The sequence below is a fragment of the Sander lucioperca genome, unplaced genomic scaffold (genome assembly GCF_008315115.2).
Source record: "Sander lucioperca isolate FBNREF2018 unplaced genomic scaffold, SLUC_FBN_1.2 Unpl_15, whole genome shotgun sequence".
Lineage (NCBI taxonomy): Eukaryota > Metazoa > Chordata > Actinopteri > Perciformes > Percidae > Sander > Sander lucioperca.
The window spans coordinates 1,404-29,244 of record NW_023396186.1 but is presented as its reverse complement, the minus strand read 5'-3'; the positions used below and the strand labels follow the sequence as shown (position 1 = coordinate 29,244).

The following is a 27,841-nucleotide window of genomic DNA, read 5'->3' as shown; positions in this document are numbered from 1 at the left end:
AGCAGAAACAGTGCATCTTCGCTTTGGTCAAAGTCACACGTTGTAGTATCATCGGGCACCGGTAAGCCCCACGCGGACTGGGATCCCTGATTAGCCACAGGGAAGTTGTCTGTCGTGAGCTCGAGAAGCTGCACGACCTCGTCAAGCAGAATAAGTCCATCTTTGCTTTGGTCAAAGTCGCACGTTGTAGTATCATCGGGCACTGGTAAGCCCCCCGCGGACAGGGATCCTTGATTTTCCACAGGCAAGTTGTCTGTCGCGAGCTCTAGAAGCTGCACGATCTCGTCAAGCTGAAAGTCACACAGTGCTTCCTCGCTTTGGTCAAAGTCGCACGTTGTAATATCATCGGGCACTGGTAAGCCCCCCGCGGACAGGGATCCTTGATTTTCCACAGGCAAGTTGTCTGTCGCGAGCTCTAGAAGCTGCACGATCTCGTCAAGCTGAAAGTCACACAGTGCTTCCTCGCTTTGGTCAAAGTCGCACGTTGTAGTATCATCAGGCACCGGTAAGCTCCCCGCCGACTGGGATCCGCAATCATCCTGTGTTAGCGACTCCAATAAGGGGTTGATATGCACAAACTGGAAATCGTGCGAGTCACTCTGGATGATTTGAGAATCCGATCTTGGCACATCACTGTCATGTGAGACGATCTCTGGCGAGCTACTCTGGACAACCTGTGGATTATTGGAGCTAGCCCAGATGTTGTCCAACCTCTGTGCCCAGTAGAGGCCCAAATCTGACTGTGTTTTATAATATCCACGACGTCTTTCTTTTGTCACACAACCGATTACTTTAAGTATGACTAACATGTCCCCCACATTGCGACGTGGAATATGAAGCTTTTTAATCAAGTCATTTATGAAGAACACGCCTGGGTTGTTTCGCACATACTGGTAAAAAACGTGCATCTGATGTCCCCGGGAGCGCTCTCTCAATCCAAATGGTTCACGATATTGTGTATTGCATGTATATTGTCCCACAAACTTAGTCAGAAGGCTAAGGCCTTGCAGTGTGGAAAGTATTTCGTACACCCTGCTATAATCCGTCTTGGCTAACTTCAGGCTGCGGGCTGCAGAAGCGAAAGTGAACGCATCGGTGGTTTTCATCAGCTCTAGCACCTGTTTAGTAAGTTTGCTCAGAGTATTCATGACTCGGGTGAGGCAGGACCAAGGAGGTTGTTTAGACAGGAGTCTCTTTGGAGGACTCCACTTATACTCAAAATATCTTGGCTGACTATCCGATGAAGGCTGACTATCCGACCACGGATGCCACTCCTTGGCGATGCTGTGCATGTAGGAAAGACATCAAGTCGGATGTTATATTATGCAGTTTGTAAGTCATCGTGCCCATACATACACATGTGACACAACACGTGAGCAAAACTCTTCTGTGAGCTCAACTAGGACCCTCATGACGTCTATACACTAAACATTGTTCTTTCTACAGAGATCACACAGACACAATGGTACATTTCAAAAGGGTTTCTTTTTATTCAGTTTGCTATACAATGTAGTGTTAATACAAAAATACAAGTGACTACAATGAATAGAAACCTGTTTGCTTTTTCTGCCGTGTGTGCTCAGCATGTCACACGCAGCTCTGAGCAGAAATGAGCTCAGTGACTTGAGGCAAAGCAGAGTGTATAGTACAGCAGATGCTTCATTGGTTCCCAGACCTTTTCCATGTCATACTCAACAGTCCCCTCCGTCAAAACGCGTTTCTTATTCTGGGAGCACTGAGGGCTAGCCTCAACCCTAGTCTCAGTCTGTAGACTTTGATCCATCTCGATGGTGAGCCATACATCAAAGTCGATGTCGGCTAGGCCTCTGACATCAACATTATCGCACGGGCTTCGATAATCCTTTGAGGCATCCTGCACAGCATTCAAAAACATTATGCACCTGTGGTGTATCATATACATATAGTGCGCATGTATAGTAGGGTGCATAAACATATGCTGGAATAGCTCGTCCCGAGCGCGTTTAACTCTTGGATCACCCTCAGTCTCGATCAAGGTCTTGAATCTACTGTAGCTTGACATCAGCACTTTGAACCTCAGTTTGTACCAGGGATCCGTTTTACACTGTAACCCCATGGGCCTGACAATGGCAATCTTGCGGGGAGGCTCTGCTGTGTCCTCGGCATGGTTGTGGACGTCTCTTTCTTTCTTGATGCACCGCGGGTCAGCTTTAGAGGAGCTATCCTGTCCTTGGGCACTCTTACTTCTGGTCTCCATCTCCTCTAAACGGCTGAGTGTTTCTCTTTCTTTCTCAATGCTCAGTTGACAATCCTTTCACGGTTGACACACCTTCCACGGCTGTCCAGCCACAGCTGATATTCTGTCCACGGTTGACCATCCGAGCGCGGCTGTGTGTCCCAGCTGTGGCTTAGCATCCGAGCTGTGGCTAAGTATCATAGCTGTGGCTTAGTATCCGAGCTGTGGCTGAGTATCACAGCTCTGGCTGACAGTCCGTCCACAGATGTCTATCGTAATGAGATATCCCACAAAAACGGAACTCTGTTTAAATCATTGTTGTGTACAAGAAATAATGCAACTCCATGTTCAAGATGTATTGTATATGTCCTAAAAACATTTCACACACACAAGATAGTCTGTTTGAATAAACATGTTGCTTTGATGAAATGTTAATTGCACAAAAAGTTTCACACACACACACACACTTACATTCATGTCACAGAATAGATAGTCAACATATTGCATGTCACGAGATACAATGATAACTGGTTACCACGCTGCAGTTCACGCCTGTCCACTCTCAAGAGTGTCCACAGAGCCTCTTGAATTAGTCCTTTTACGAGCCTGGCTACTTGCAGTAGGTGAGACTTCCTGAGCTCGCCTTGCACGTTCACGCCTTTCCACTCTCAGAGTGTCCACAGAGTCACTTGAATTAGTCCTTTTACGAGCCTGGCTACTTGTAGTAGGTGACACTTCCTGAGCTCGCCTTGCGCATTTACTCCTGTCCCCTCTCAGAGTGTCCACAGAGTCTCTTGAATTAGTCCTTTTACGACCCTGACTACTTGCAGTAGGTGAGCCTTCCTGAGCTTGCCTTCGACGCCTAGGCTCTTGCGAGTCATGCACCGCAGACCTAGTCATTCTCATTGCGAGCGCTGTGCACCCGTTCGTCTCACGCAGCGCCCTTATCATTGCACCGAGCCTCGGAGACTCTTGAGGCTTCGCATTCGTCACCTCTCCCTTTACCACCATCATGGTTGCAGCATAGTCCCGTTTAAGCATTTCCACAGAGAACACGTCAACACCGTGAACACTGTTAAGCACCTCACACGCGTCCTTCCACTCCCAATCCTCTTCCAGTTCGGATAAGTGGCCGCGATTATCACAGTTGACTCTCAAAAGTATCTTGTCCTGGTGATAAACGGTCCGTGTAGTGCAAAACGAGCTGACGTTTTTCACTGGTACACCTGAGTAGTCGGTTGAGTACACGCTAAGTCTGGGCCCGTGGAAGGTGCCTCTCGGACCTAGTGTAGACTCTCTCACATGCATTTCGTCGTAAGCTTCCGCAGGTGCATCCCGAGACATCTCCTTCATGATAACTCTCCCGTAAGATACGGGTGCGGAGCACTGGAACTTTTCCCCTGACAAGTGACACTTCACAAACGTAAGTTCGTTCAGGGGTTTTATGTCTGCACTCGCCTCCAGTATCAGAGCGCGCACCGGGTCCTCGTTGAAATCCAAGGTGAATGCCAATCTTGGCGTAGGCGGTTGTTCGTCCCCGTTGTCGTTCGAACACTGCCCAAAAGCGTTGACTTCACCGTACTCTTTGTTTTCATAAGCTTCAACCATGGCCGATGACAACTGATCCCAAAAGCCCGAGTGTGAACTCGGCGCGTAAAGGGCCAGCAAGTCGTACACTGCTTCGAGTGGGACTGTGACAGAACCTATTTTCTTGGGAGTCGAGTGACCCCTCCTGCTTTGCTGAGCGGTCCTGTTCACTGCAAATTTGTAGGTGCACAGCTTGTAGTTCTTCACCTCGGGGTTCGCACCCTGACGAGCTGGGACCTCGCATGTCGAGCACAGCAGGAGCATCTCGTGTGCAACCTCATTGCCGCCCTTGATCTCGGTCTCTGAGAAAAACATTGAATCTATACCTGAAATGCACAGGTGTCCATCCTTCACACTAGTCTTCAGGTGCTGCTTGTGGATCTGGGTTAAGATGTAGCCTAGCACCTTGCAGGCAAAGCGACCCTGTGTGTCGAGCGCACGGGGACAAATGTCGGGAAGACACGCGGCAGCGCACAGCTTGTAGACTGCGTTGGTCTCCAGGCAGACCTGTCCAAAGGACAACTTGTTCAGCGCTTTGAGCCTGTTCTCGTTCATATGTTTCATGTAAGTCCTCAAATTGGGACAAGCCTTGACTTTCGGGATCTCAGTCCACGGAGGTATCCATATGTCAAACACAAAGTGACACGCCAACTTCATAGCCTCGGCAAACACTAAATGGTTGATACACGACGAAACCCTGCGACTGACGGACCGCATGCACACAATGTGGCTCGTGCGTAGGGCGGCCATACAGGCTTCTCTGGCCACGTCGAACCTCTCTCCAAACTGTACAATGTCAGACATGGCGATCATCGTAGCGGACTGGATCAGATTCTGCCTGTAGAGGCACACTGCAGCTATTCGGTCCATTTTGCATTTCTCCACTGTGTCCTGTATTTGCTTGGTGCTACGCGTACGGGTCACTTGCTCCGGAAACTCGGATTCCATGATCAAGCTCCGATCGGCCCAGGCCTCACTCACAAACCCCATTGTGTTGGTGTTCCACACGAAGCCGCAGTTGTGTGTAACCTCGTACTTTACCGTGGTCACCCTACCGTTGCTCATATCTCTGGTCACCACATCACTCTCCAACACACTGGTGTCCAGGAGGTTTTTGAATGTATTGGGGATCACGTTGGACTCCCTGTCTGCGGCCTTGATGTTCTTCTCGTGGGTTATGTGCGCGTCGTCTATGATGACCACGCAGCCAGTTCTCTTCTGCTTGTACTTGAAAGCTTGCGGGGTGAAAGATGTCAGTGTCTCTATGCAACCCTTCACCCTCCGGAACTGGTAGTTTAGCACATTGTTTGCGTAGCTCTTGCCCTCTCCCGGACCCGTGTTGTTGAACAACATGAACCGCTCGGTCGTGAACCTGGGAGCCGTGTTGGAGATGATGTAGTTGAATGTGGTCGACGCTTGAAACAGCCGGCCGACTTGCAGGCTGTCACAGAACAAGTGGCGCACTAATGCCTGGTCGTACACTTTCAGTGGAGTCAGGGCACCGGCCTCATTCGGGTAGTCATTGTGATCGTCTGGCACAAGGTACAATGACTCGTGGATGTCAGCGAGACCGTGCCCGAGAGACAGACTCGCGTTGCTCATATTCCCGTCTATCACTTCGCTCAAACCTTGGTACAGTGATTCGTTCTCGTTGAACCGGCGCCTGATGAGGGTAGTGAAGACCATGTTCGCTATGCTCTCAAATAGCCAGCGTCCTCTGTATTTGACTTTCATTTCTTTGCTGAGGAGCTCCAGTTTACCCAGATGAGGGTACAGACGCGCAATGTGGTAACTGTGGTCACTTTTGCTCACGACGAACGGGTGTTGCTCAGAGGAATTGTAAAAACACGAGTATGCGGTCTGACACAGTCCGGTGCAAGCACTGCGTACCTCCGTGTGCCTACTCCTCTTGCAATAACACCGTGCGTGGTTCAGCAAAGAGGCCAGAGCTTTCGTTCTGCGTTTGCTCTTTATTTCACATAACACAGTGTCAATGCGGGTCTGTGAGACGGGAACGTGCCTGTGAATCAGAGATTTGACAAACAGATCCGGGTTCTCCCGCTCGATGAGTTTCTCCAGAGAGTACCTGAATACCAACAGTCCTTCAATGTCGACCTCGCCGCGTATCGACGAACCGTCGAGTTCACTCGTGAAACATCTCAGCCGTTTCATGAATTTCCTGTCCTCTGGCATGTTCTTGTTATAGCCCGTTTGCACAACTTTCTGTTTCAACCATTGCATGCCCGTGAGCTTAGACATGACCGACAGGAACAACGCCTTGCCCTCCCCTTTGCTCACGCAGTCTGTGATCCTACCTATCGAGTTCTCCAGAGATTTGAGATTCAGGGCGGTAATAGGCTCTGGCAGGACGACAGCCTGTCGGCTACACGCTGGTGTGTACATTGAACCCTGTAGGTCCTTGACTTTCTTCTTGTCCACCTTGTTGGCGTTCAGTGTGTCACTGCAGATATCGATCCACTCGAACATGGAGCCCAACTCGCCCTTGTCGTCTCTCATGGATAACATAGCATTGTTTAGCGAAGATGCCTTTTTCCTAACCAACTGTAGACGCATGAACGCCTTGAATGCTTCCTCGAGGGTTTCGTCAGCTGAGGCTGCTTGCGAGCCCGTGTTATCTTCGGGCTCCTCCTCTCCTCTGAACACGTCCATGTTAATCGTGTTCATGAGACTGTATAGCTGGGTACTGGATACATGCTCGCCCATGTCATCGTCCATGTCCACTCTGCCCAGATTGGATTGTTTGTCACACAAGCTCTCTTCGCTCATGTCTAATATAAAACAGAATAGGTGCCCGTGAGCAAAGTCCTCTCTAATGGGAGGTGACATGCTGCCAAAATCTGTGTTCTCTAGAGTTACTTGTAGGAACTCCCCTTTGCAGCAATATGTCAGATACAGCAGAAATTGAAAGGTTGCTCTGTCATTCGGAGACAACGCACCAAAGGACAATTCGTGATATGTCTTCTCATCCAATATGTCGGTCCCAACCGCTAGGAACAATGCTTTCCTGTTGCAAGGCACCTTGATCTTCTCTACCACAGCTGTATTTGCCTCTCTGTGAGGCAATACGGTGCACTCCATGACCCCAGTCGTGTCTCTCCTAGCTGCCATGACTACTTGGTGTGGTATTCTCCGGTCTGACAAACATTGAGTAGTGTGCTCCCTAACCCTTATGCGTACATGGGACACTAGAAGTACTACCCTTGTTATTGCTGGTGTTGCACAATTCTTGCATGTGATACAGACAGCCTGTGCTCGGACAGTCAGCCTGCGCTCGGATCCACAGCCTTGTCTCAGACGGCTATGTGTGTACATCAAAGTCTTGAACGAGAGCCCCTCGGAGAACATAGGTGAAGTCACCAGCTCTGTGTCCCTAACCAAACTCTACGGATCAACTGACCTCACCATTTACAATAAACTTATCCATAGCGTGCACAGTCCCGAGGTGTTGAGTAATCATATGTCATCTAAGCATTGGTGTCACTTCTACTATGGGTGAAATGTGCAAGCTGAGTACACATAAATTAAAACAGTAGAAATAAACAAATGTGCATTCACAGTCTTTAATGGGTGAAGTGTACAAGCTCAGTACATTGCAATGTGAATATAAACAACAGAAATGAATGGTACTTACACCGTGTATAATAAAGCAATACCAATACAATACACAATTGGGGCGTGAAATAGACATGTTCAGGGTTTCATGTTCACGGACATTATTTTCGACCGACCGCCATGAAGTCTTCAAGATGTCGTGGAAGGACCTGGATTGTCTCACGATCATTCTTGATCGCCCTCCTGCAGATTTGTTGCAGTGTAGGAGGTGGTCTTCTCACAAATGTCACCTTTTCAACTGTGGTCATGTGGTCCAACAAACTTCGGAGCGTGGAGAAGTGTTTAAATTGGTAAATATTGCCGGGTTTAAGTTTAAAGCCGCCGTCACAGAACGTCACATAGTATATTCGCCAGTCTGAGGCTATGATTTCGAAGAGGTGTCCACAACTGTCTTCACTCATGTAACAGATCGCTGCAGCGGAAATACAGTGGTGTCCCTCTTTCATTCTTTCTAGATCCTCTATCTGTTCACCATACTCCAATGAATTTCTGTACCTGCCATGTGATAGTCCCCACCATGCGCCTTTCAGCAACTGTATCATGTCACGCATCTCGTCCACTACACGTGCTCCAGAAAACCTTTTCGGACCATCAGGGATGTCTCCCGGTCTAGCCAATAAGTACCCGCCCGGGACTTCACTCATCAGAATTTGTACCCTCTGATCAAGACTGCCTCTTTGCCATTTTTGGAATTTTGTGCATGTGTAACAGCCGTGATGGAGGAGGATGTGAAATTTGATTATGGTATTGTCGGTCTTCAGCATACCTGAACACACATTCGGTAGCTGTGTGTCACTGAAGTTTTCTGCAATGACTATAGCCCCAGCAGCAACCTCGGGTCTATTCAGGAAAGACTCGATACGCTCTTCAGATACGGAGCCCCACCATCTGTCACTCATGTACTGTACAAATGGAGACCATGTTCGGTTCAATGTAGACCAGTTCCCATACTTGCTGATCGTTGATTCAGAAAAACGGTATGAATCAAAATGTACGGTGTCCATAGATGCCATTGGTCCAGGTTCTGATTGTTAGCATGATACGCACCACAGTTTGTTTGTGCTCAGGCTCTCAGCCTGAGCTCGGACACTGAGCCTGCGCTCGGACACTCAGCTTGCACTCGGACACTGGGCATGCGCTCGGACAGTCAGCTGCGCTCGGACAGTCGTCGTCGACGTGTTGATCAGGAGAACCCAGTTGACTTATGTGTTGTATAATCATATGTCATTGAAGCATTGGTGTCGCTTCTATTATGGGTGAAATGTGCAAGCTCAGTACATTGCAATGTGAATACAGACAACATAAATAAATGGTACTTACACCATGTATAATAAAGCAATACCGATGCACACAATTGGGGTGTGAAATAGACATGTTCAGGGTTTCATGTTCACGGACGTGATTTTTGGGCCTGTGGACCGAGCCCCACAAAGTCTCCAAGATGTCGTGGGAGGACAGTAATGGTCTCATGATCATCCTTGATCGCCCTCCTACATAATTGTTGCAGAGTAGGAGGCGGTCTTCTCACAAATGTCACCCTTTCAACTGTAGTCATGTGGTCCAACAAACTGCGGAGTGTGGAGAAGTGTTTGCTTTCACCATTGTCTGTTTTAAGCTTAAACCCAGTGCCACAGAAAGTCACATGGTATAATCGCAGGTCTGAGGTTACAACTTCGAAGAGGTGTCCACAAGTGTCTTCATCCATATAACAGATCGCGGCAGCGGGATTACAGTGATATCCCGCTTTCATTCTTTGTAGATCCTCCATCTGTTCTCTACACTCCAATGAATCTGTGTTACGGCCATGTGTAAGTCCCCACCATGCACCTTTTAGCAGCTGTATCATGTCACGCATCTCTTCCACTACACATGCCCCAGAAAACCTTTTTGGACCATCAGGGAAGTCTTGTGGTCTAGCCATTAAGCATCCTCTTGGGACGTTTTCCATCACAAGAGTGTCATGGTGCCAATGTCCGTTTTCCCTGTGATAGACTCGGTCGAGGCCCATATCAAATCTGATTATGGTATTGTTGAACTTCAGCATACCTGAGCACACTATTCCTGGAGCTGTACCATTAAAGTTTTCTGCTAAGACAATAGCCCCATCGTCAACCTCGGGTCTATTCAGGAAAGACTCAATGTGCTCTTCAGATACGGAGCCCCACCAGTGCTTGTTCAGATTCTGTAAAAACCAAGACCATGTTCGGTTCAATATATACCAGTTCCCAGACTTGCTGATCGTTGATTCAGAAAAACGGTACGAATCAAAATGTTCGGTGTCCATAGATGCCACTGGTTCAGGTCCTGATTGTAACAAATGCTTCTTTTTTCCCAGTCTCTCTCTAACCAAGAGTCTCAGACACTTTCACCCTAGCTCAGTCACTGCCAGATAGAGAAGATAGGAGGTTTGGGTGACTATAGTGTGCAGAGCTAATATGAGGCCACCCAACCCGAGAAGATAAAAACTGAGCAAGAGCCTGAACTCGGATCCTCAGCCTGCACTAGCATCCTCAGCCTGCACTTGGATCCTCAGCCAGCTCTTGGACTGTCAGCCTGTGCATTGGCCTTCATGATGTCAGAAAGCCTCTAGGCCTTGGATAAAACGTAAGGTGCTTTCGATGTCCTTGTAAACCTCCGTCATTCTCTTTCCCGTGTGGTGTGTAGATGGCTATGTGTGTACATCAAAGTCTTGATTGAGAGCCCTTGGAGAACATAGGTGAAGTGACCGGCTCTGTGTCCCTAACCAAACTCTACCGATCAACTCTCCTCGCCGTGTACAATAAACTCATCCATCGCGTGCACAGTCCCGAGGTGTGTGAGGATCAAGAAATCGACAGTGTGGTCAACATCACACTGTCACATCACACACGTGTTGATCAGGAGAACCCACTTGACTTTTGTGTTGTATACTCATATGTCATTGAAGCATTGGTGTCGCGTCTACTATGGGGTAAATGTGCAAGCTGAGTACACGTGAATAAAAACAATAGAAAAACCAATGTACATTCACTGTCTTTAATGGGTGAAATGTGCAAACTCAGTACATTGCAATGTGAATACAGACAACAGAAATAAATGGCACTTACACCGTGTATAATAAAGCAGTAACGATGCACACAATTGGGGTGTGAAAAAGACATGTTCAGGGTTTCACGGACGTGATTTTTGGGCTTACGGACCGTCACCCATGAAGTCCTCAAGATGTCGTGGAAGGACGTTAATGGTCTCCTGATCATCCTTGATCGCCCTCCTGCAGATTTGTTGCAGTGTCGGAGGGGGTCTTCTCACAAATGTAACCCTTTCAACTGTGGTCATGTGGTCCAACAAACTTCGGAGCGTGGCAAAGCGTTTGGTTTCACAATTGTCTGTTTTAAGCTTAAACCCGGTGCCACAGAACGTCACATGGTATATTCGCAGGTCTGAGGTTATGATTTCGAAGAGGTGTCCAAAACTGTCTTCGTCCATATAACAGATCGCTGCAGCAGGATTACAGTAGTATCCATTGTTCATTCTTTGCAGATCCTCTACCTGTTCTCTACACTCCAAAAAGTCTGTGTTACGGACAAGTGTAAGTCCCCACCATGCACCTTTTAGCAACTGTATCATGTCACGCATCTCTTCCACTACACATGCCCCAGAAAACCTTTTCGGACCATCAGCGATGCCTTCTGGTCTAGCCATTAAGCGTCCGGTTGGGAGATTTTCAATCGCAGGGATGTCAAGGTGCCCACGTAAGTGTTTCCTGTAAAAGCCTCCGTCAAGGCAGATATCAAATCTGAATATGGTATTGTTTAACTTCAGCATACCTGAGCACACTATTCCTGGATCTGTGACATTAAAGTTCTCTGCGATGACAATAGCCCCATCATCAACGTCGGGTCTATTTAGGAAAGACTCAATGTACTCCTCAGATACGGAGCCCCACCAGCGCTCGTTCAGCTTCTGCATAAACCAAGACCATGTTCGGTTCAATATATACCAGTTCCCAGACTTGCTGATCGTTGACTCAGAAAAACGATACGAATCAAAATGTGCGGTGTCCATAGATGCCACTGGTTCAGGTCCTGATTGTTAGCGTGATACGCACCACAGTTCGTTTGATACAATGAAGACTGTGTTTGGTCAAGTTAGGTCTCGGATGATTCCCGGCTGGCTATCTGGTGTCTATAGTGTGCAGAGCTAATGTAAGGCCGCCCAACCACCGAATACAAAAACTGAGCAACAGCCTACGCTCGGATCTTCTGCCTTTGCTTCGACCATAAGCCTTTGTTCGGATCATCAGCCTTTGCTTGGATCATCAGCCTGCGCTCGGATCCTCAGCCAGCGCTTGGACCCTCAGCCAGCGCTCGGATCACGAGCCGGAGCTAGGATCAACAGCCTGAGCTTGGACAGTGACCCGTTGCTGAATCTCTGGCGCTTCCCAGCTTCTGTATCATGCAAATGATAGGGGAGGGAGTTCTCTGTCAAACTCTGGTTAAAAGCCCTCGCAAGATCCACATCTGCCTCACAACCTCTGAGGCTTCATAGGCTCAGGACTGGCTCCGGTCACCCACCGTGGAACAGCACACAAAGCCTTGTGCACAAGCGGGTTGCTTCAAGAGCACAGTTTGCATTCAAGTTTAACCCAGGTGAAGTTATTGAGCCTAACGACATGGCGTATAACAACCCGAGATTTATCGTAACAGAGAAACCTAAATGGTATGACGACTCGAGCTACAAAGATGTCTTTGCATGTGCAAGCGCAGAAGGACTCTTCGACTCCGTGGCCAATCTAATGGTGCGCCAGCAAGCCGAACTGTCTGAAAGGGAGCAAAGGCTCAACCCAACAAACATCCACAAGACTATCAGGGACAAGGTGCTCCAGAACGCCAAACATATCAGGCAGGAACCATCGGTCGAGCTGTTACGTGCGCTTATGGACCTAGTGGACGTCGAAGGAGGGAACGGATTTGACTGTATTGCAAATGTGGACAAGGTTGGCATGAAACACCTGCTTATCGCATCCGGTAACTACACTGTCTTCTATGTGCCACAAGCGGAGCTGAGTAAGCCCAATGGTAAGAAGAAGGTTATCCCTGTTGTCACGCAGTCCTCTGGCACCCAAAATATCATTTTATACGACAGTCACAGATCCATGATCGGAACCTACATCGTAGAAATGCCGCAAATTGGGGAAGTTCATGGGAAGACGTTCTTCTTACAAGAGGTGCTGTTTGTTCCGGGACACGAAAGTCTCGAGTTGCTGAAGGTTGTCACCTGTAACAAGTATGAATTCTGGGACATGGCCCTAGAGGTGCCCACAGACTTAACAGCTCTTATGCCTTGCTTTCAACAAATCCATCCTTCCCAGCTACTGAGCAGTGAAGCCAAACCGGGTACCCAGAGCAACAGCGAGGCCCTGGCCTCTCACATGTGCGAGATAGATCCCATGTGCTGCGTGGTAGGAACAGATGCGGCTGAAATGATGAAGAGTAAACGTGATAAGAGCCTGGATTGTCTCCAGGGAGAGCAAGTGAGATACAATTTGACACACTTCCATTACGAGAACGGTTGCACCCCTACTGTCTACTACAAAAGGACCAGTGGGTCAGTGGATGGCAAGACGGTGTACCTGGTCTCGGTTGTCATCCTGAGACAGGGACAGGATGAGATACCTGAGCTCTATGTGTCCACAACGGTTAGGTTTTGCAGGGCCGTGAAACGAAGTTGTGTTAAGGGCAGCGGGGAGCTAGTGAGCAGTTGGCATGACACGATAAAGGACTTGGAAAGGGATACTTTCATCCTCGGACCCGAGATGCATCAGGAGATATACAATCCCGCATTGGCAGCCTTCATTAAACGTGTCAACCCAAACAGCTGGTGCAATTATACACCCAAGCACATTGCTAGCACAATTGGGGATCCCGTCGCGATTGAAGTTGTGGACTTGGCCATTAAATTCATGGACAGCAAGATCCCCAATGCGTTCGCAGTAGCAGAGCTGTTACATTGCCCCATGAAGAAAGTGCATGAATATCAGAGGTTTTGGAACATGTACACCTCTGACAGACACGTCAATACTGCCGTACAGAATAGGCGCCACAGTATGATTTTGGCGCAGATGGCAATGGACTGGACCGAGTTGGGTTACATTGCCTCAACTTACGGTCAAGTGAGATATCAGGGCGATGAGAAGATGGTGTTAGCATGCAAAGCGTTGTACAAAGATTGTGCCGTGGACAACGCACCCAAAGCCCAGAAAATGTGGCACAGCTTGATCAGACCTGACGCGAATAAGGACAAAACTTTGGGGCAGCTGTATTCCAAAGCTAAGGTGGTCTTTATAAAACTCCGCACCAAGTACAAAAAAGTAAAGAAAGGGCTCAAGTTGAGAGGAGAGCACGCCGAAGAAGCAGATGGCACCGACGGGCCTTCTAACCCTGCAGCCGAGGGCAAGGAGCGCAACAAGGTCAAGACCGGAGTCCAGAGCAGTCTGTACTCTATAGCCATACCGGAAGCTGTTCCCATTTGTACGTGGCTAAAGAACATGTCAACTCTGCTGATGAGTGAACCATGGCTGACTGGCGAACATCTGAGGAGAGAAGCTGTTTGCACCCTCCTTGCGCTAGACAACACTCTCCTGGACCGTAGACACAGCGTCATCCTTAAAGAGTGGGTCATTAACAATCGCCCCGTGGTCAATGTGCTCAATAGCCATAGCTTGCAGGATAGACTCAGTAAAGCTCTCATGGATTGCTTAGCGTCTACGTCCACAGAGCACTGGAAACGCAAGATACTGATGTCTTTCCAGGGGGCCCAAAGTCAATCCATGGGGCGTTCGGCCCAGACTACACGTTGCATTGAGAGGAACCCTAGCGGTTTCCGTGGCAAAAGACGTGGACATGAGAAACAATTACAACACACGAGAGCTGTCAAGCAAGATCGCACAAATGATAGGAATAAGCAGTCGACTTGTAAGTCTACGGGGAGCTACGAGGAGCGAGACTCTGAGGTTGTGGAAGCAACGAGCGAGGAGGAGGAGGAGCGGTGGACCAGCGAGCAAGAGGAGTGTTGTCAGGAGGACGAAGAGGAGGAGGAGTGGTGTGACGAGGATATGCCTTCAACCTCTAAGTCATTCGGGGCCAAGTTCGACATGAAGGCTCAGGCTCGCGGGTCACAAATCCACAAGCCGATAATGAGGTACAATGACCATATGCTGTGCGAGGCCGTGGAAGCGAGCGGCAACGAGGAAGAGTGCGATGAAGAGGCTGAAAATGAGATTCGTGGCGAGGACTTGGAAGCAACAATGTATAGGGACGAGATCGAGAGTCCTGATGAATATGATTACAGTGACAAATTCGTAGATGACGGTCCTACAGAGGAGGACACTAGCAGTTATGAGGAGGAGGACGAAGAGGCATTCTGTGCGCAGCGTCAAAGGAGGAGGGCTGTTCGAAGACATAAGCGTGTGTCTCATTCAGAGTCCGAAGAAGAAGACTACTCTCGCCAGCCCGGCTCTGGTGGTGACACCACAGGGGACACTGGTGCGTTTAAGCGCGCACTGTCATCCTCGTCAGATGAGGAGTTGATCAAACCCACTGTAAAGCGGCCCAAACATTCGAAGGAGAGACGTGTGAAGGAGAGCCGTGTGAAGGAGAGCCGTGTGAAGGAGAAACTGATCAGGGCTGAAAAGGAAATGTCTGTCCCGCGTTCTAAAAGAGAAGAGGAGACTAGAAAGAGACAGAAGAGGTCTAAGAGGTGTAAAACAGTAAAGCCTAATAAGAACACACATGCCCCACGGAAACAAGATTCCCCGCCTTACAAAAATAAGCTTTCAGCCCCAGAGACGGAATCGGAATCGGAGGTGCATTGGGGTGGGGTCAATGTCAATATAAAATGCCCCACTTCCCCAGTCACCCAGGCCAGACAAGAGAAGAGAAAATCGCACAGTAAGACCCAAAAGGTCAGGCCTCACGATACGCCCAGCCAGAAATGTGAAACAATACAGCAAGGGAAGCCACAGGGGTCATTCAGTAACTACCCCGTGGCTACAGCTTCACGGTGGAGCCCTGGTGCTACACAGTCACAGATGCCACGGTTACATGGAGAGGCTGCTGACTTTGATAATTTGACCAAGCAAGCCGTGTGGCCTAGTGACACCCTTGAATCCGATTACGAGGACCAGAGGGACCGTGACCGTGCAGAGGAACCGATAGACAGTGAGGATCCCTCAACCGATCCGGACGAGAGCCCATCAGAGGACGAGGATTCGGATCTTGGGCCTAAGATGGTCTCTGACGATAACAACTGTTTCAGAGTCCATTTCTAGTGATATTTTCAAACATGTCTTCCAATGTGGTGAAAAAGCCAAGCGCTCCACTGGGGCCCAGCAGTGCTTCCATGACACGATATTTGGAGCGTCTGGCAAATACTGTGTGCGCGTCTCAGTTGGAGGAACCTTGTTCGACTGTAGTACTGTCATCTAAATATTCGAGTCCGGGACCCAAGGTCGTGCCTAATACTTTGGATAGATATTTAGTTAGGAAATGATTGTTTGGAAGGCCTAGGAAAGAAGGCCTTTATTCGTCTTTGTATTTGTTTCTTCTGTTTAAGTCTACTATAACGATTGAAATGGGTTAACTTCTTGACATTGTTGTGTTCTGTGTATTGACCACGCTGTATGAAACACATTAAAGTAAGTCACAGCCTTTGAGTGTCTGAGTGTCGCTATTGCATGTGTGCACACATCCTTCTCATACCAATAAAGTTGACTCATAATCAAAAGTTGAATTACCTGATGCAAATAATGAAACAGATGTAACTGAAACTGTGAGGGTTACTGTCAAATTTATTATACGGTGAAAGACAACAATGAAACACATGTACAGCAGAGCTTTCTCACCAGAGGTTCAAATGGCAGCTGATTTCCTTCTGTACATAAGCATGTAAGCTACCCCACTGTATAGAGATCCTGCTTCATATGTCCCTGTGACACCCTCCGCCCAACACTGTTGATGCTGCAATATGCTCCCGTGATTAATCAAGACACGCATACGTGACTGTGGACAGTGCGTGAGATGTAGATGAGAGAAGGGCAGTCAGCCTGCTGGCTCTGCGAGTTTGTGAGGACTCTTGGGGAGTTTACACACCAGCATGTATTTGAAACTGCACACGGGTTCACTCTTTTAGTAGTGTGTCACGCTAAAACTTGACATGCTCTGGAACAGATCTCCAAGCGATGCCACAGTGCCCTCAGGCCCCAGTAGAACCATCAGGATCTTAACGCTGTAATATTCAAAAGTGCACTCTGGAGTAGGCCCATACTGTTTACACTTGGTGAACATTATGACTGGGGCCCACTTGGACAAGGGCAAAATGGCGTCATGTGTGAAATAGTTTTTGCCGTCGGCATGAAGTAACCTCGACCGGTCAAGTTGGTCTACACAGGGGATCTTACAGAGTGCTGAATTCTTGAGAGTCACCTTAGCGAAACCCTGCGTGCAATCCAGTGTCGTCACTTCAAGCCTCGCTAGGCCGAATATCTTGACTTTCATCCTCAGTACTATGTCCCTAACCAGTGTCTTCAGCTTGGCAGCGCATAAACCCTCTGCTATCAGGTCTCGTTTGCAAGGCTTCGGTCGTCCGTACACCAGCACTTTAGTGCAACTTCTATCGTGAGCATCTTCCTCCTCACCCACGGCTGTCAGCCAGTTGGGTATATCCGATGTGTAATCCTTGAACGTGAAAAAGTTACCATCTAGGGTCGATATGCTCGGCGTGGTCCTTTCGCTGGAACCGAAGCGTGTCAAGTGTTCAATTGCCGTGGCCAGTATACAGGAAGCGGGTGTCTCGGGGTTCATCTCTCGGAGCTGTTTGCACAGTTCCGAATGGGGTAAGTGTTTTGTCACCATGATAACACAGAGCCTGAGTAAGCCCTCGCAATGTTCGCCGAACATGGACGACCGGGGCTTGTTGAAGTTCCTGCTGAGGTACGATACAATGTCGATCATCACGGCTCCTCTACTGATTAGGATGTCGTTACACTGGGTCATGTGCGTGGGCAAAAGCTTCCACTCTAAAGCAGCTTTGAGCATCAGAAAAACCTGCAGCAGTAATCCGTGAGCCGAGGTAGATGCGTCCGAAGTGTCCAATGATGACACCTGCTTGCATCCCTCGAAGAACTGCGCATACTGGAAGATGAACACACCGTTGCACCGAGAGCACTTAGACAAGCCGTCTCGGGGACCAGCAAACATGAGAGGGAACGTTTGGGTCATACTTTGTGACAGCAGGATTACGTTGTCCTTGAAACGTTTTATCTCTTTCCCGTTGTGACTCTTGAGAATGGCCATGTGCGTGGCAAGCTCCCCGGGGATCTGCTTGACTTGTAGAATCACCTCACCCGGAGACTCTACAGCCCGGTTATTGAGGCTCATTGACCGCGCTGACACATTGTCACCGTTGAGCGCATCGTCACCCAGAACGCTAGAGCTCAGCATTTGCACGGGCTCGTTGCTCCGAACGCAGTTATGTGACGAATCGCCCGCAGTGTCTCCAAGCGGGTGTTCCCTTGCTCGCGTGGGTAGCAGTTCCTCTTCCCGCTCGAGTGTCTGCGTCTGCGTCCCGGCTGGTTGATGACACTCTTGTCGAACGGGCCCAGCGGTTGAAGTGCCCTCTCCCGGATCTACAGAGGTCACTTTCAAGCGCCTGGCCTGGATCGGAATCTCCGTGTCCGCAGCTTTGCGTTTGTTATTGATCTGGTACACATCAGCGAGTTCTTTGACCTTGTTTGAGTACCACTGGTAAGGCTGTATTCGACCAGGGGCCAGCCTCAAGAGGTCTACTCCATAGTACCTTTTGACCTTGGACGTGATTCTCGTCAGCGGACGTTTCGCTGCGGCTGCATCGGTCATCAGTTTAGCGAGTCCCTCCGGGGCACAATCATCACTGACTATGAAATCGGTCAATCTGTACTCCCCTGAGTGTATGGACAGCGGGAGCGCTCTGTGCGGCACATTTGCCTCGCTGATGTCTCTACTCAAACACTTGTATCGTTTGAGGTTCAGCAGTTCGGAAGGAGACTGTCTCTCCTGAGGGAAGAGCGTAATGCACAGGGCTCCTATCTGGATAAACGCCTTGTCATTATTGTTCCGGGCCATGTGTGTGAGGTTTGCCCGTATCTGCTCAACGCTGGGTCTCGAATCTTTGTATTTCGCGTGAAGGACACGAGCATCCATTGCTTTCATGTAGCCGAGTTCGAACGACAGATTGTTCTCGGCATTGTACACCCCAACCAATTTGGATAGGTTCTCTGCGTATGTCTTTTTACAAAACCCTCTCTCGTTCCCACTCTTGTGCGGTATCAAAGGTGAGCCATTGTACAACTCCCACATAACGCAGTACCAGCTGAACACATCGCTCCCCGTGGCTGCATTCAAGCACCACATGACCTCCGGTGCCATGTTACAGCGGTTGCCTCGTGGCTGATCTGGGGTAGAGAAGTTGCACGCCGTGCCAAAGTCGCTGATCTTGAACGCGAACGGCGCGGGCGTTCTTTCCGTCTGGTGACAGACCAAGATGTTCCTGTGCGTGATGTCCCTGTGCTGGATGGCTCTCGATCTCAAATAATCCAGTGCTCGTAGAGTGTCCAGTTCGACCATGGGCACAATCGAGACGTTGCCAATGTTCCACATGAACTCATGCAGTGAACATAGGGCTCTTTCCATGATGAGCACGGCTCTACCGCCCAACTGGTACCCGGGGATGTCACACCACAGGCCGCCAAATGTGCGCAAGATGTTGGCGTGTTTCATCGAAACACCCATCATGACCTCTTCCACTTGTGAGGCAATGTGTGCATAGCGATTAAATTCCGAGTCTATCTCAGGCCTGCTCCAATTCACCAGGTCTGGAAACAGGTTGGTTTTTGCAACGAGGTCCTTGTTGAGCAGAACTGTCACGCCGAAGCCTCCTCGCCCCAGAACCGTGTCCTTTGTGGTTATCAGTGTTTCAATGTCAATGGCACATTCATGGTCACCGGGTATATCTGCGTAGAGGCTCCATGGACTGGCTTCTTTGGTCGACCTTAGAGGCTTGTATATTCGCCCAAAGCTGTCTACGGGTACGTTGGGTGTCTTGGGCTTAGTCGTATCGTAGCTAAGGGCCAGGAAGCCGTCTAGTATGGGATACTGCTCCTGACGGACTACCACAGTTGACGGATTACCATGTCGACACTTGGCGAACTCTGGGAATAGGGGGGTCTTGCGCTCGGTGAGCAATGCCCGCGCGTGTTTGAAGATGATGCTGGCATCCTGATTGTATGGAGCTCCATCGAAGTTGACCACTAGGAACAATACTATAGAGTCATACCGCGCTTGCGCTTGCCCGTGCCCATGATCTCGTTTTATGTATACAATTACGCGTGTCTTTCCCTCGATTTGTGGTTCCATGTCTATACTCACCACCGCCACGTCGTGGAGCGATGGGAGAAGCCTATTGAGCACTGTAACAGTGTCTTCGTGTTGGCTGAACGCTAAATCGCCACACTGTAATCCCAGCCAGTCCAGCACACCGCGCAAGTCATTGTAATGCAAGGTCTTAACGTAAAACAGATTGTACCGCTCCACCAGATGTATCAGTTTGTCGTGGTTGCTTGGAACCTTGACTTGGGCCATTTTGGCGAGATCGTCAACACCCGCGTTCATATCTGGGCTAGTAAATAATACGAGATGAACGGTACGGTTTCTCGCAGAGAGATCGTGTTCTCTGAAAACGCGTCGTTGTCGCTCTTTGAGTGCCTGATTGTGGCAGGTGCGCCAGCCACGGGTTTGCTGCACGACACGTTGAAATGTGAAAGCTCTCTCCAGGCTACCTTGAAGCACTTGAGAGATATGTGGCAGAGAGCCGACACACTGTACACACCCAGGGCGGACCTAGAGTCTCTCCACGCTATGGAGTGTGCTAGCACGGTAAATCGCGGAGCCCAAATCCCGGGGCCTATAGTCCTGGACAATCGCAAACTCTCGAGATACTACGTATACCTTTTATTTCGTTACTGCATGAGTTCCGCGTGGCCTGTGACACAGAACCGCTGGATGAGCATGTCTCACTGGGAAGCCAAGAAGCCCACAGCTCCTTTAGTCGACATACCCGCGAGCTGGCTCGCAACTAACGTGTGTAACAACTACCCTTCGGCTCCACCTATGCCCCACGGCAACGTGCCAGGGCCCAAAAACACCAAGTGTCTTAGTCAGCCTCAGCAACTATCCCAAGCTGTAGAGCGTGAGCGACACGCGTCGGAGCGTTGCAATAGCAAACACGTAGTCCAACGCACCAAAGCCTCCAAAGGCCCGGATACTGCCAGGAGTGCGTTTCACGGTGGATATAATTCCACAGTTGACAGTGAAGAGGAATATTGAGGGTACAGTGTCTAGCTCATGTTGAACATTTCGGAATTGTCTGTGGCTGAACACTCTCTCAGGGGGCTGTGCATCCGACGAGAGGGGCTGTGCGTCCGACAAAAGGGGCTGTGCATCCGATGAGAGAGTCTTTTTATCTGGAACGAGAGTAGAGAGGGGGTTAGGTTAAACATTGGGATCATATTAAGCTGCCTCTGTAAGCCTACTAACAGTTGTACACATCACATCAAGCTGAGTACAAAATCAAGGACAATGGATGGGCCTACCCGGGGACAAGATATCCGCGATCAGCGTGCGCTACTCCGGAATGTGGAGAGGCAGCACCCGGAACACTATGCTGCTGCAATCCCGGGACAAGATATCCGTGATCAGCGTGAGCCCCTCCTGAATGTGGAGACACAGAAAACAGAATGTAACACGGCGCACCGTAAAGTCAAATATGCAATCGCAACTGACACACAGCACAGTAGCAACATGGTGTGTGGTGTGTGCCTGGATGTGGTTTTAGCCAAGGAAAACCCCACGGAGCGATGTTTCGCGATTCTGCCAAACTGTAGTCACTGCTACTGTCTGAAGTGCATCCAATCGTGGAAGCAGGTCTCATACAGAAACAAGCAAACCGGTTTGTCGTGTCCAGAGTGTCGAACTGTATCACGTTATTATCTCAAGAGTCGTCAGTGGGCAGCAGACGAACCCAAGAAGCAGATGTTGATTCGAAGATATAAGAATGAGATGGCAGCTATACCGTGTCGATACTTTCGTCGGGGTCATGGAATGTGCAGTTTGGGACCTGAATGCTTTTACAAACACAAGCACGAACAGGAGCATCTTATGGCGGACAGTCTGCCTATTCTACAATCCCTGGAAACTCATCGGCCTTTTCTACACCCAATGGCACACTATCAGCCCTTTCCACACCCAATGGGACACTATCAGCCCTTTCCACAGGCTGTGGGAGGTCATCATATGGTTCCTCAGTCTGTGGCAGCTCACCAGCTGTGGAGCCCATGGAGGCTCACTGGCAACCCATTGCAGATCAGCCTTTTCAATAGTCCACGAGAGCTCAGCAGCCTTGTCAACAGTACATGGAATCTCGATTTTAGCCCACAAGAGCCCAGCAGCCGTGTCAACAGTACAATGGGATCTCAGTTTTAGCCCATGAGAATTACAGCTTTCTCCTGTATGTCAGCAGCCCATGCTTGTGTCACACTTGACTATGTACCTTGTTTCTCTTGACACGGCCTTGTGTTTCATTTGTTTCTGCCATAATGTGTTGTGTATTTGAATACTGATGATTAAAGGTGTTGTCATTGACATGTCTCATTTATTGTACAACCTGTGTTTACTATGGAGGTGATTGACTAGTGTCAAGTACTCAGGTGCTTTACGAAGTGCAAAAAAAAAAAAAAAAACATAGTGTAAAAATAAACATAAAAGCAAGCACATGCGCTCCAGGCACCAGGTTTATTTTGCAAAAAGTGAGGTTTTGGTGGAAGTTTTCTTTGCAGCAGGTGTAGAAGTTTTGGAAAGAAAATAGAATTGTGAAACATAAATAAAGAAACAGTCGAAAACTAAACCAAGTTAGGTTTTTGTATTTTATTAAGTATATTTGCAAATGTAGGAGGAACACATTTCACAGAAGGCACAGGTGTGGAAAGGCTCTTCGAAATAAGTGAACAGAAACACACAGCTTATATACACAAGGTTAAAGGGAGTGTTTCTCCGCATATGGTCTAAGTTTAGGATCTAAGTCTGAACATTGCCTAGACAGCATATCTATAAGTCAGCATATCTAAATCACAAAATGACATTCTGGTGCCTCAGTGTCCCTGTCTTAGCCTTACTATCACCTCTTGGGTCACATTCCCCGTACATCAGTGGGCTGGTGAGAGCTACTGTAAGACAGAGGAATATGTTTCAGTTGACCTTGTACCCTTATCAGTTCACACAGAGTCCATCTATATTTCAGTAGACTCCCAGGCGCCAGCTCATTATAAAGAGAAGATTTAAAAGTCTACATGCGAGATCAGTCAGTGAAGTAAACTACCTGTACATCTGTGGCGGAAACATAAAACAAATAAATCAGAAAAATATATAGAGAATCATGAAAGAATACATTTTGCCAATACAAGGTATATAGATTTTGTACAGGCAAAAAGTTCAAAATACATGAAGTACAGAAATAAAAAGGCCCTAGGTACATGTGGTCCGGGCTCCAGGTTTATTTTGCAAAACTGAGGTATATAGTTCTTGTACACGTAAAAAGTTCAAAATACAATAAGTACAGAATCAAAAAAAAATTAAAACGTACCACTGGTCCCAGACAACTAATACCTACCAGTGTAGCTACAAACACGTAATAATAAAAGTTCAAAAGACGCATTGATGCACCTGAACAAAAGTGCAAGCACAAAGTACACTGTGGGGTGTATCACAATCACAATTACTGTACAACCTTTACCATGTGGTGAACATCTCGGTGTTAACACACTGGACGCTGACAGCCTTGGCCTTTCTTTTGTGACGAAGGGCAAACTCTTCAACAATATTAACAGAAAAACCTTCTGGAACACCAGGGTCGGTGAACATGTTGTCTGCAACCTTGACGTTCAGATGGTAATTCATATCATGTTTTGTCTTGACCTGGGAGACGTTAGGAGTCACACTTCTTATTCCAATCTTAGAAGCCAAGTAAGCTATAAAATGAACAAAAGTAGAACCTTGTGAAGGCTTACAATCCAGTACCACTTTGAGCTCCCTGGCAGGTGACGTGTACTGAGCTGTAAACCACTGACGCAGATAGAACACCATACGTGTGAATTCTGGAGTATCTGTATAGCTTCTCAGTTCGGTATCAACCAGAGGGACTACCCTAGGTTGCCCATCGCCAGTAACAGTGCACCACATAGCCAAGATTATCTGTTTTGTCAACACAAAGCAGCACCAGTGAAACCTGTAGAAGCCGAGGTCCACACCAAACAACTTTGGCAGGTGGTCATCGTGGCCAATCATATCTTCCGTTGTTTGTGGAGCATGGGTTGCCACAATAACGCGATCCCAAAACCCGGGCACGTGAGAGATGCAGACATATTTGTTGGCCATGTCCATTGGCATAGATTTGTTTGGCCAGTACTTGAAGCTCATACTCTCTTTTTCATCTCGGACAAGGGCCTCGAACGCTGTGTGGAGGAAAGGCACAATGATGAGTCTCAGGTGCATTTCGCAAGGGTAATATAGATACTAGATGAACAAAATCAATAAAGTGCACCCACCGTGGTCCAGATCCTCCTTACTGAGGGCTTGGCCCTGAGTCAGGATCTGCTGCACATGTCCGTTGATTTCCTCGTTGGTCTTGAACAGGTCATTGCTATCGCGCTCAAGGTCCCAATCTCCCAAGTTGTCCAGATCAGGGCAACTGGTGAGGCGGTTTGCGGTGGTACTCACTATACCGTTTTTTGGTTTTAGTTTGCACAGCCTACATGGTTGACCATTGCGGTAACAGATTGTGCAGGTAACACAGTGGCACTGACATTGTATGGCCCTGTTACGCCCAATCAGGTATGCATCACATATAATGGCCCTGTTGAACATTTTTTTACATGTGGAACACAAGACCAATTGTGTCACTGCATTCAGCAGCGTGTCAGAGGTCAAGGTGCCCTGGTCTGCGTGCTCTTGCGATGGGTTCGGTGTGTGTCGTTGATAGTTGCTAGCCGGATCACATTGAGGTGGTATGGGGACTCTGAATGACTCACGTATTACTGGCTGGTGTATGTACGTATTGACATTGGGGTGTGCACTCATGGGGGGTTGGACTGGGGATGTTTGAGCCTCTTGTTGATGGGGGTCTTGCTGCCCTGGTGAGTGCACAGGGTGCTGCTGCTGCTGTAGCTGGTAGACTTGAGGGCATTGGGTTTGGGCTGTTTGCTGCCCCTCTACGTCATTTGGAAAATTCATGTCCACGGATGTTTGAGCCTCTTGTTGATGAGGGTCTTGCTGCCCTGCTGAGATCAAACGCAGAATCTCCTCCAATATTTGCAGATCATTTGTATCTACAGAGGCTGTTGCATTGGCTGTGTACGGAAAAACCGGGACTGTATATAAGTTGTGTGTATCTTCATTGAAGGGCGAAATGCATTCATAATTCCTTGTGGTTGATGTGGTGTAACTGGGATAGTTCTCAGCATCTGTGTCTTGTTCTTGCAAAAAGTTTGCATTCGCTACGTCGTCTTGCTCATGGGCAATGATCCCCTGTTCAGTACTCGCGACAACCTCCCTGTAAGAAGAAAGAACACGTTACCACTTTAAACTGACATGGGGAACTTTCTGGACAAGATATGAAAATGTTACATACATGTCACATGCGACGTCTGCCCTCTCCTTGGACACAGATGCAGTTTCCTCAGAGACAGTGTTGTCTGAGGGTGATGACTGAGACCCTCCGAGCTGTCCGCCTGGCAAAGCGTCCTCAGACGCAAGGGTGGTTTTAGGCGGGGACTTTGACATCTCGGGCTGTTCGGTAGAGACACTCTCATCTGTGGGCAATGTCTGTGACATGTCAGGCCGTTCGGTTGGCACAGTATTGTCTGGAAGCTCTGACTGGGACATTTCATTGTTACTATCAGAGATGCCGGGGTCATCACGTGGGTTTCTAGGACTGCTGAACCTATTGTGTTTGGAAGAGCTATGTGATTCACACTCTTTATCACGTCTGCTATGGTTCACCTCTTGTTTGGTCTTGTCAGCATTACTGTCCCTATCGCCCCAGCCCCGTGACCTATCGCGCCTGTCCCGTGAATTATTGTGCCCGGAAGAGCTATGCGATCTAGCCTTGTTAGCCTCTATGCGATGCTTTACATGTTGGTTGGTCTTGTAATCATTACTATGTTCCAATTAGACAGCTTCGCAGATACCATCTTCTCATCTACATGACCGTAGAAGCTGGGCGAGATTCCCGGTCTAACAAACGTGTGACTGACACTCCAGGTGTTGGCAATTATGTGTTTATGACCATACAACAGCTCATTAAACTCTCCCCACTGTAGCTGATCACAGGCCGGTTTTGCAAATACAGGTGACATTATTTTTTTTAACTTTTCAAGATAGGCATCGACATTTTCTGACGCTATCTGAACGCAAATGATTGTCAAATGTTGAGTGTCAGTGGGCTGGTCCCCTGCGTGCTCAGTGGGATTGTATGTCCATTTGCTCATATGCCAATGTGTAGCCCAACGCGTAGTAACGTTGAAGTGAGCATTGGGTCTACCGTCCCACCGGACATGAAATGTCAAGAACTTCATCAAGGGATTCATCTGTATTCAGGTGCCTGGAAAACACAAAAATCACATATTGAAAGCCAGGCCTCACAGTAGCTTGGCCCGCAGGTTACCGATTGAAACCATAAGTATTGTTTATCCCTGTATTTGCCCAGATTTGGAAATGTTTCAAACTAAATGAAAGACGTGCGTTTCATTAAAGAGAATGGTGCAGTGTTCGTATTTAGCTTACTTTATCTTAACTGAACAGCTTTGAAAACATTGGAATGGTTATTTGCAAGGCGGATTTATGAGAATGAGAGAGAGAGAGAGAGAGAGAGAGAGAGAGAGAGAGAGAGAGAGAGAGAGAGAGAGAGAGACGCACACACACACACACACACACACACACACACACACACACACACACACACACACACACACACAGACACACACAAATTGTATTATTATAATAATAATAATTAAAGCTGCAAGCAGCGATGGACGGGCCCTCGCTCCTCTGCGCGCGTTGGGGTCACCGGCGGTCGCTGCTCCTTGCGACCGTGCATTTGCGGGGCACTCAGTCACCGCAAATCGTCACCAATGAAAAGGGAACTCCCTGCTGCATTCAATGATACCTCACACAAGACTCTACCTTAGATGGGTCAGCATTTATGAAAGGGGCGTGGTAAAGCATAGGGGGCGGGCCAAACATCACCAATGAAGAAGCAGCTCTCTGCTAAGTTCAATGACACCTCACACAATGGTCAACCTTAAATCGTTCAAATGTTATGAAAGGGGGCGTGTCTTAAGCATAGGGGGTGGGCCTAACCATCATGTAACCATAATGTGGAACTGCTGTGGACCTATCTCTGACAGCAACACATTTAGGATGTATTTGATCCTGTCAGAAGACACCATGGTGCACACTTTATCAGAGAGTGTGTCACAGCTGTCGAGGAAGTTTGACACGTATTTCACAATCCTGTCCAGCTGGGTTTCATCATCAAAGAAGATCAGGACCCAGCGTTCCCCAGAAGTGGGGTTGCTCCTCACCTGAGACAATGGCCTATGAAGTATGAATTAAAAAAATAATCTTAATAAATACTCAGTCCTGCCTCTTTTTCTGAGGAAAGGTGAGAAAACAACACTTAATGTTGAAGGAGAAGGATTTGAAGAGCAAATTAAACCACTGGCAAATCTATGACGATATTTGGATTGATTTCCAAAAGGTAAAAATAACTTTTTCTACTTTTCTTTTGAAGTGAGAAGGAAGATCTGCTCATGGATATAAGAAATGACATGGAGAGATGTGGACTTGTACGTTGAATGTCAATTAGCAAAGGCCATGCTGTGGCAATAAAATAAAACAGTTTATTTAGCCTCTCTGGGATAATTTAGTCCTGATTTGACAAGTCTTAAGTATTGTGGTTTTGGATCTGGACCTGGTCCAATGTAGTCTCTATGTGAAAAATAGAGTAAAATCTCCCTTTATTGCATTTTCACAAATAGAATAAAGCTTTCACAAATCTCAAACTGTGTTTTTAATAAAAAACTCCTTAAATAAAATGTCTTCAAATACAATATTAAAAAATATTTACATTTTATCAGTTGGTTAAGTGTCTTGCTCAGGGACACATTGGTTGATGTATCACAGTGGGAATCGAACCCCGGTCTCCCACACCAAAGGCATGTGTTATATCCACTGCGCCATCAGCGCCATCACCACCCCAAAACAATTAGCAGCTGATTGATAA

The 27,841-nt window shown here is 48.1% G+C and overlaps 2 protein-coding genes across 2 annotated transcripts; both read right to left on the bottom strand.

Annotated features, from left to right (window-relative positions):
* Window positions 1-16,426: 16,426 nt before the first annotated feature.
* On the bottom strand, window positions 16,427-21,593 carry LOC118494538. The gene is made up of 2 exons (XM_035998842.1): window positions 18,058-21,593; window positions 16,427-18,018 (listed from the first exon to the last, which is right to left on the bottom strand). The coding sequence occupies exons 1-2, from the start codon at window positions 20,116-20,118 to the stop codon at window positions 16,600-16,602; spliced, it is 3,480 nt and encodes a 1,159-aa protein (XP_035854735.1). The 5' UTR covers window positions 20,119-21,593; the 3' UTR covers window positions 16,427-16,599.
* Window positions 21,594-23,039: 1,446 nt separating this feature from the next.
* LOC116041201 lies at window positions 23,040-26,158 on the bottom strand (the record flags this gene model as incomplete). The annotated part of the gene is made up of 4 exons (XM_031287080.2): window positions 23,040-24,011; window positions 24,105-25,108; window positions 25,187-25,498; window positions 26,099-26,158. Coding segments are annotated over 4 exons (2,098 nt in total), but the record flags the coding sequence as incomplete, so codon positions are not given.
* Between the last annotated feature and the right edge of the window lie 1,683 nt (window positions 26,159-27,841).

Coding starts and splice junctions, on each gene's coding strand:
- LOC118494538 (XM_035998842.1), bottom strand. CDS start 20,118: ATGAACGCGGGTGTTGACGATCTCGCCAAAATGGCCCAAGTCAAGGTT. Junction 18,019..18,057: donor CCGCTGGGCCCGTTCGACAA/GAGTGTCATCAA, acceptor ACGCAGACACTC/GAGCGGGAAGAGGAACTGCT.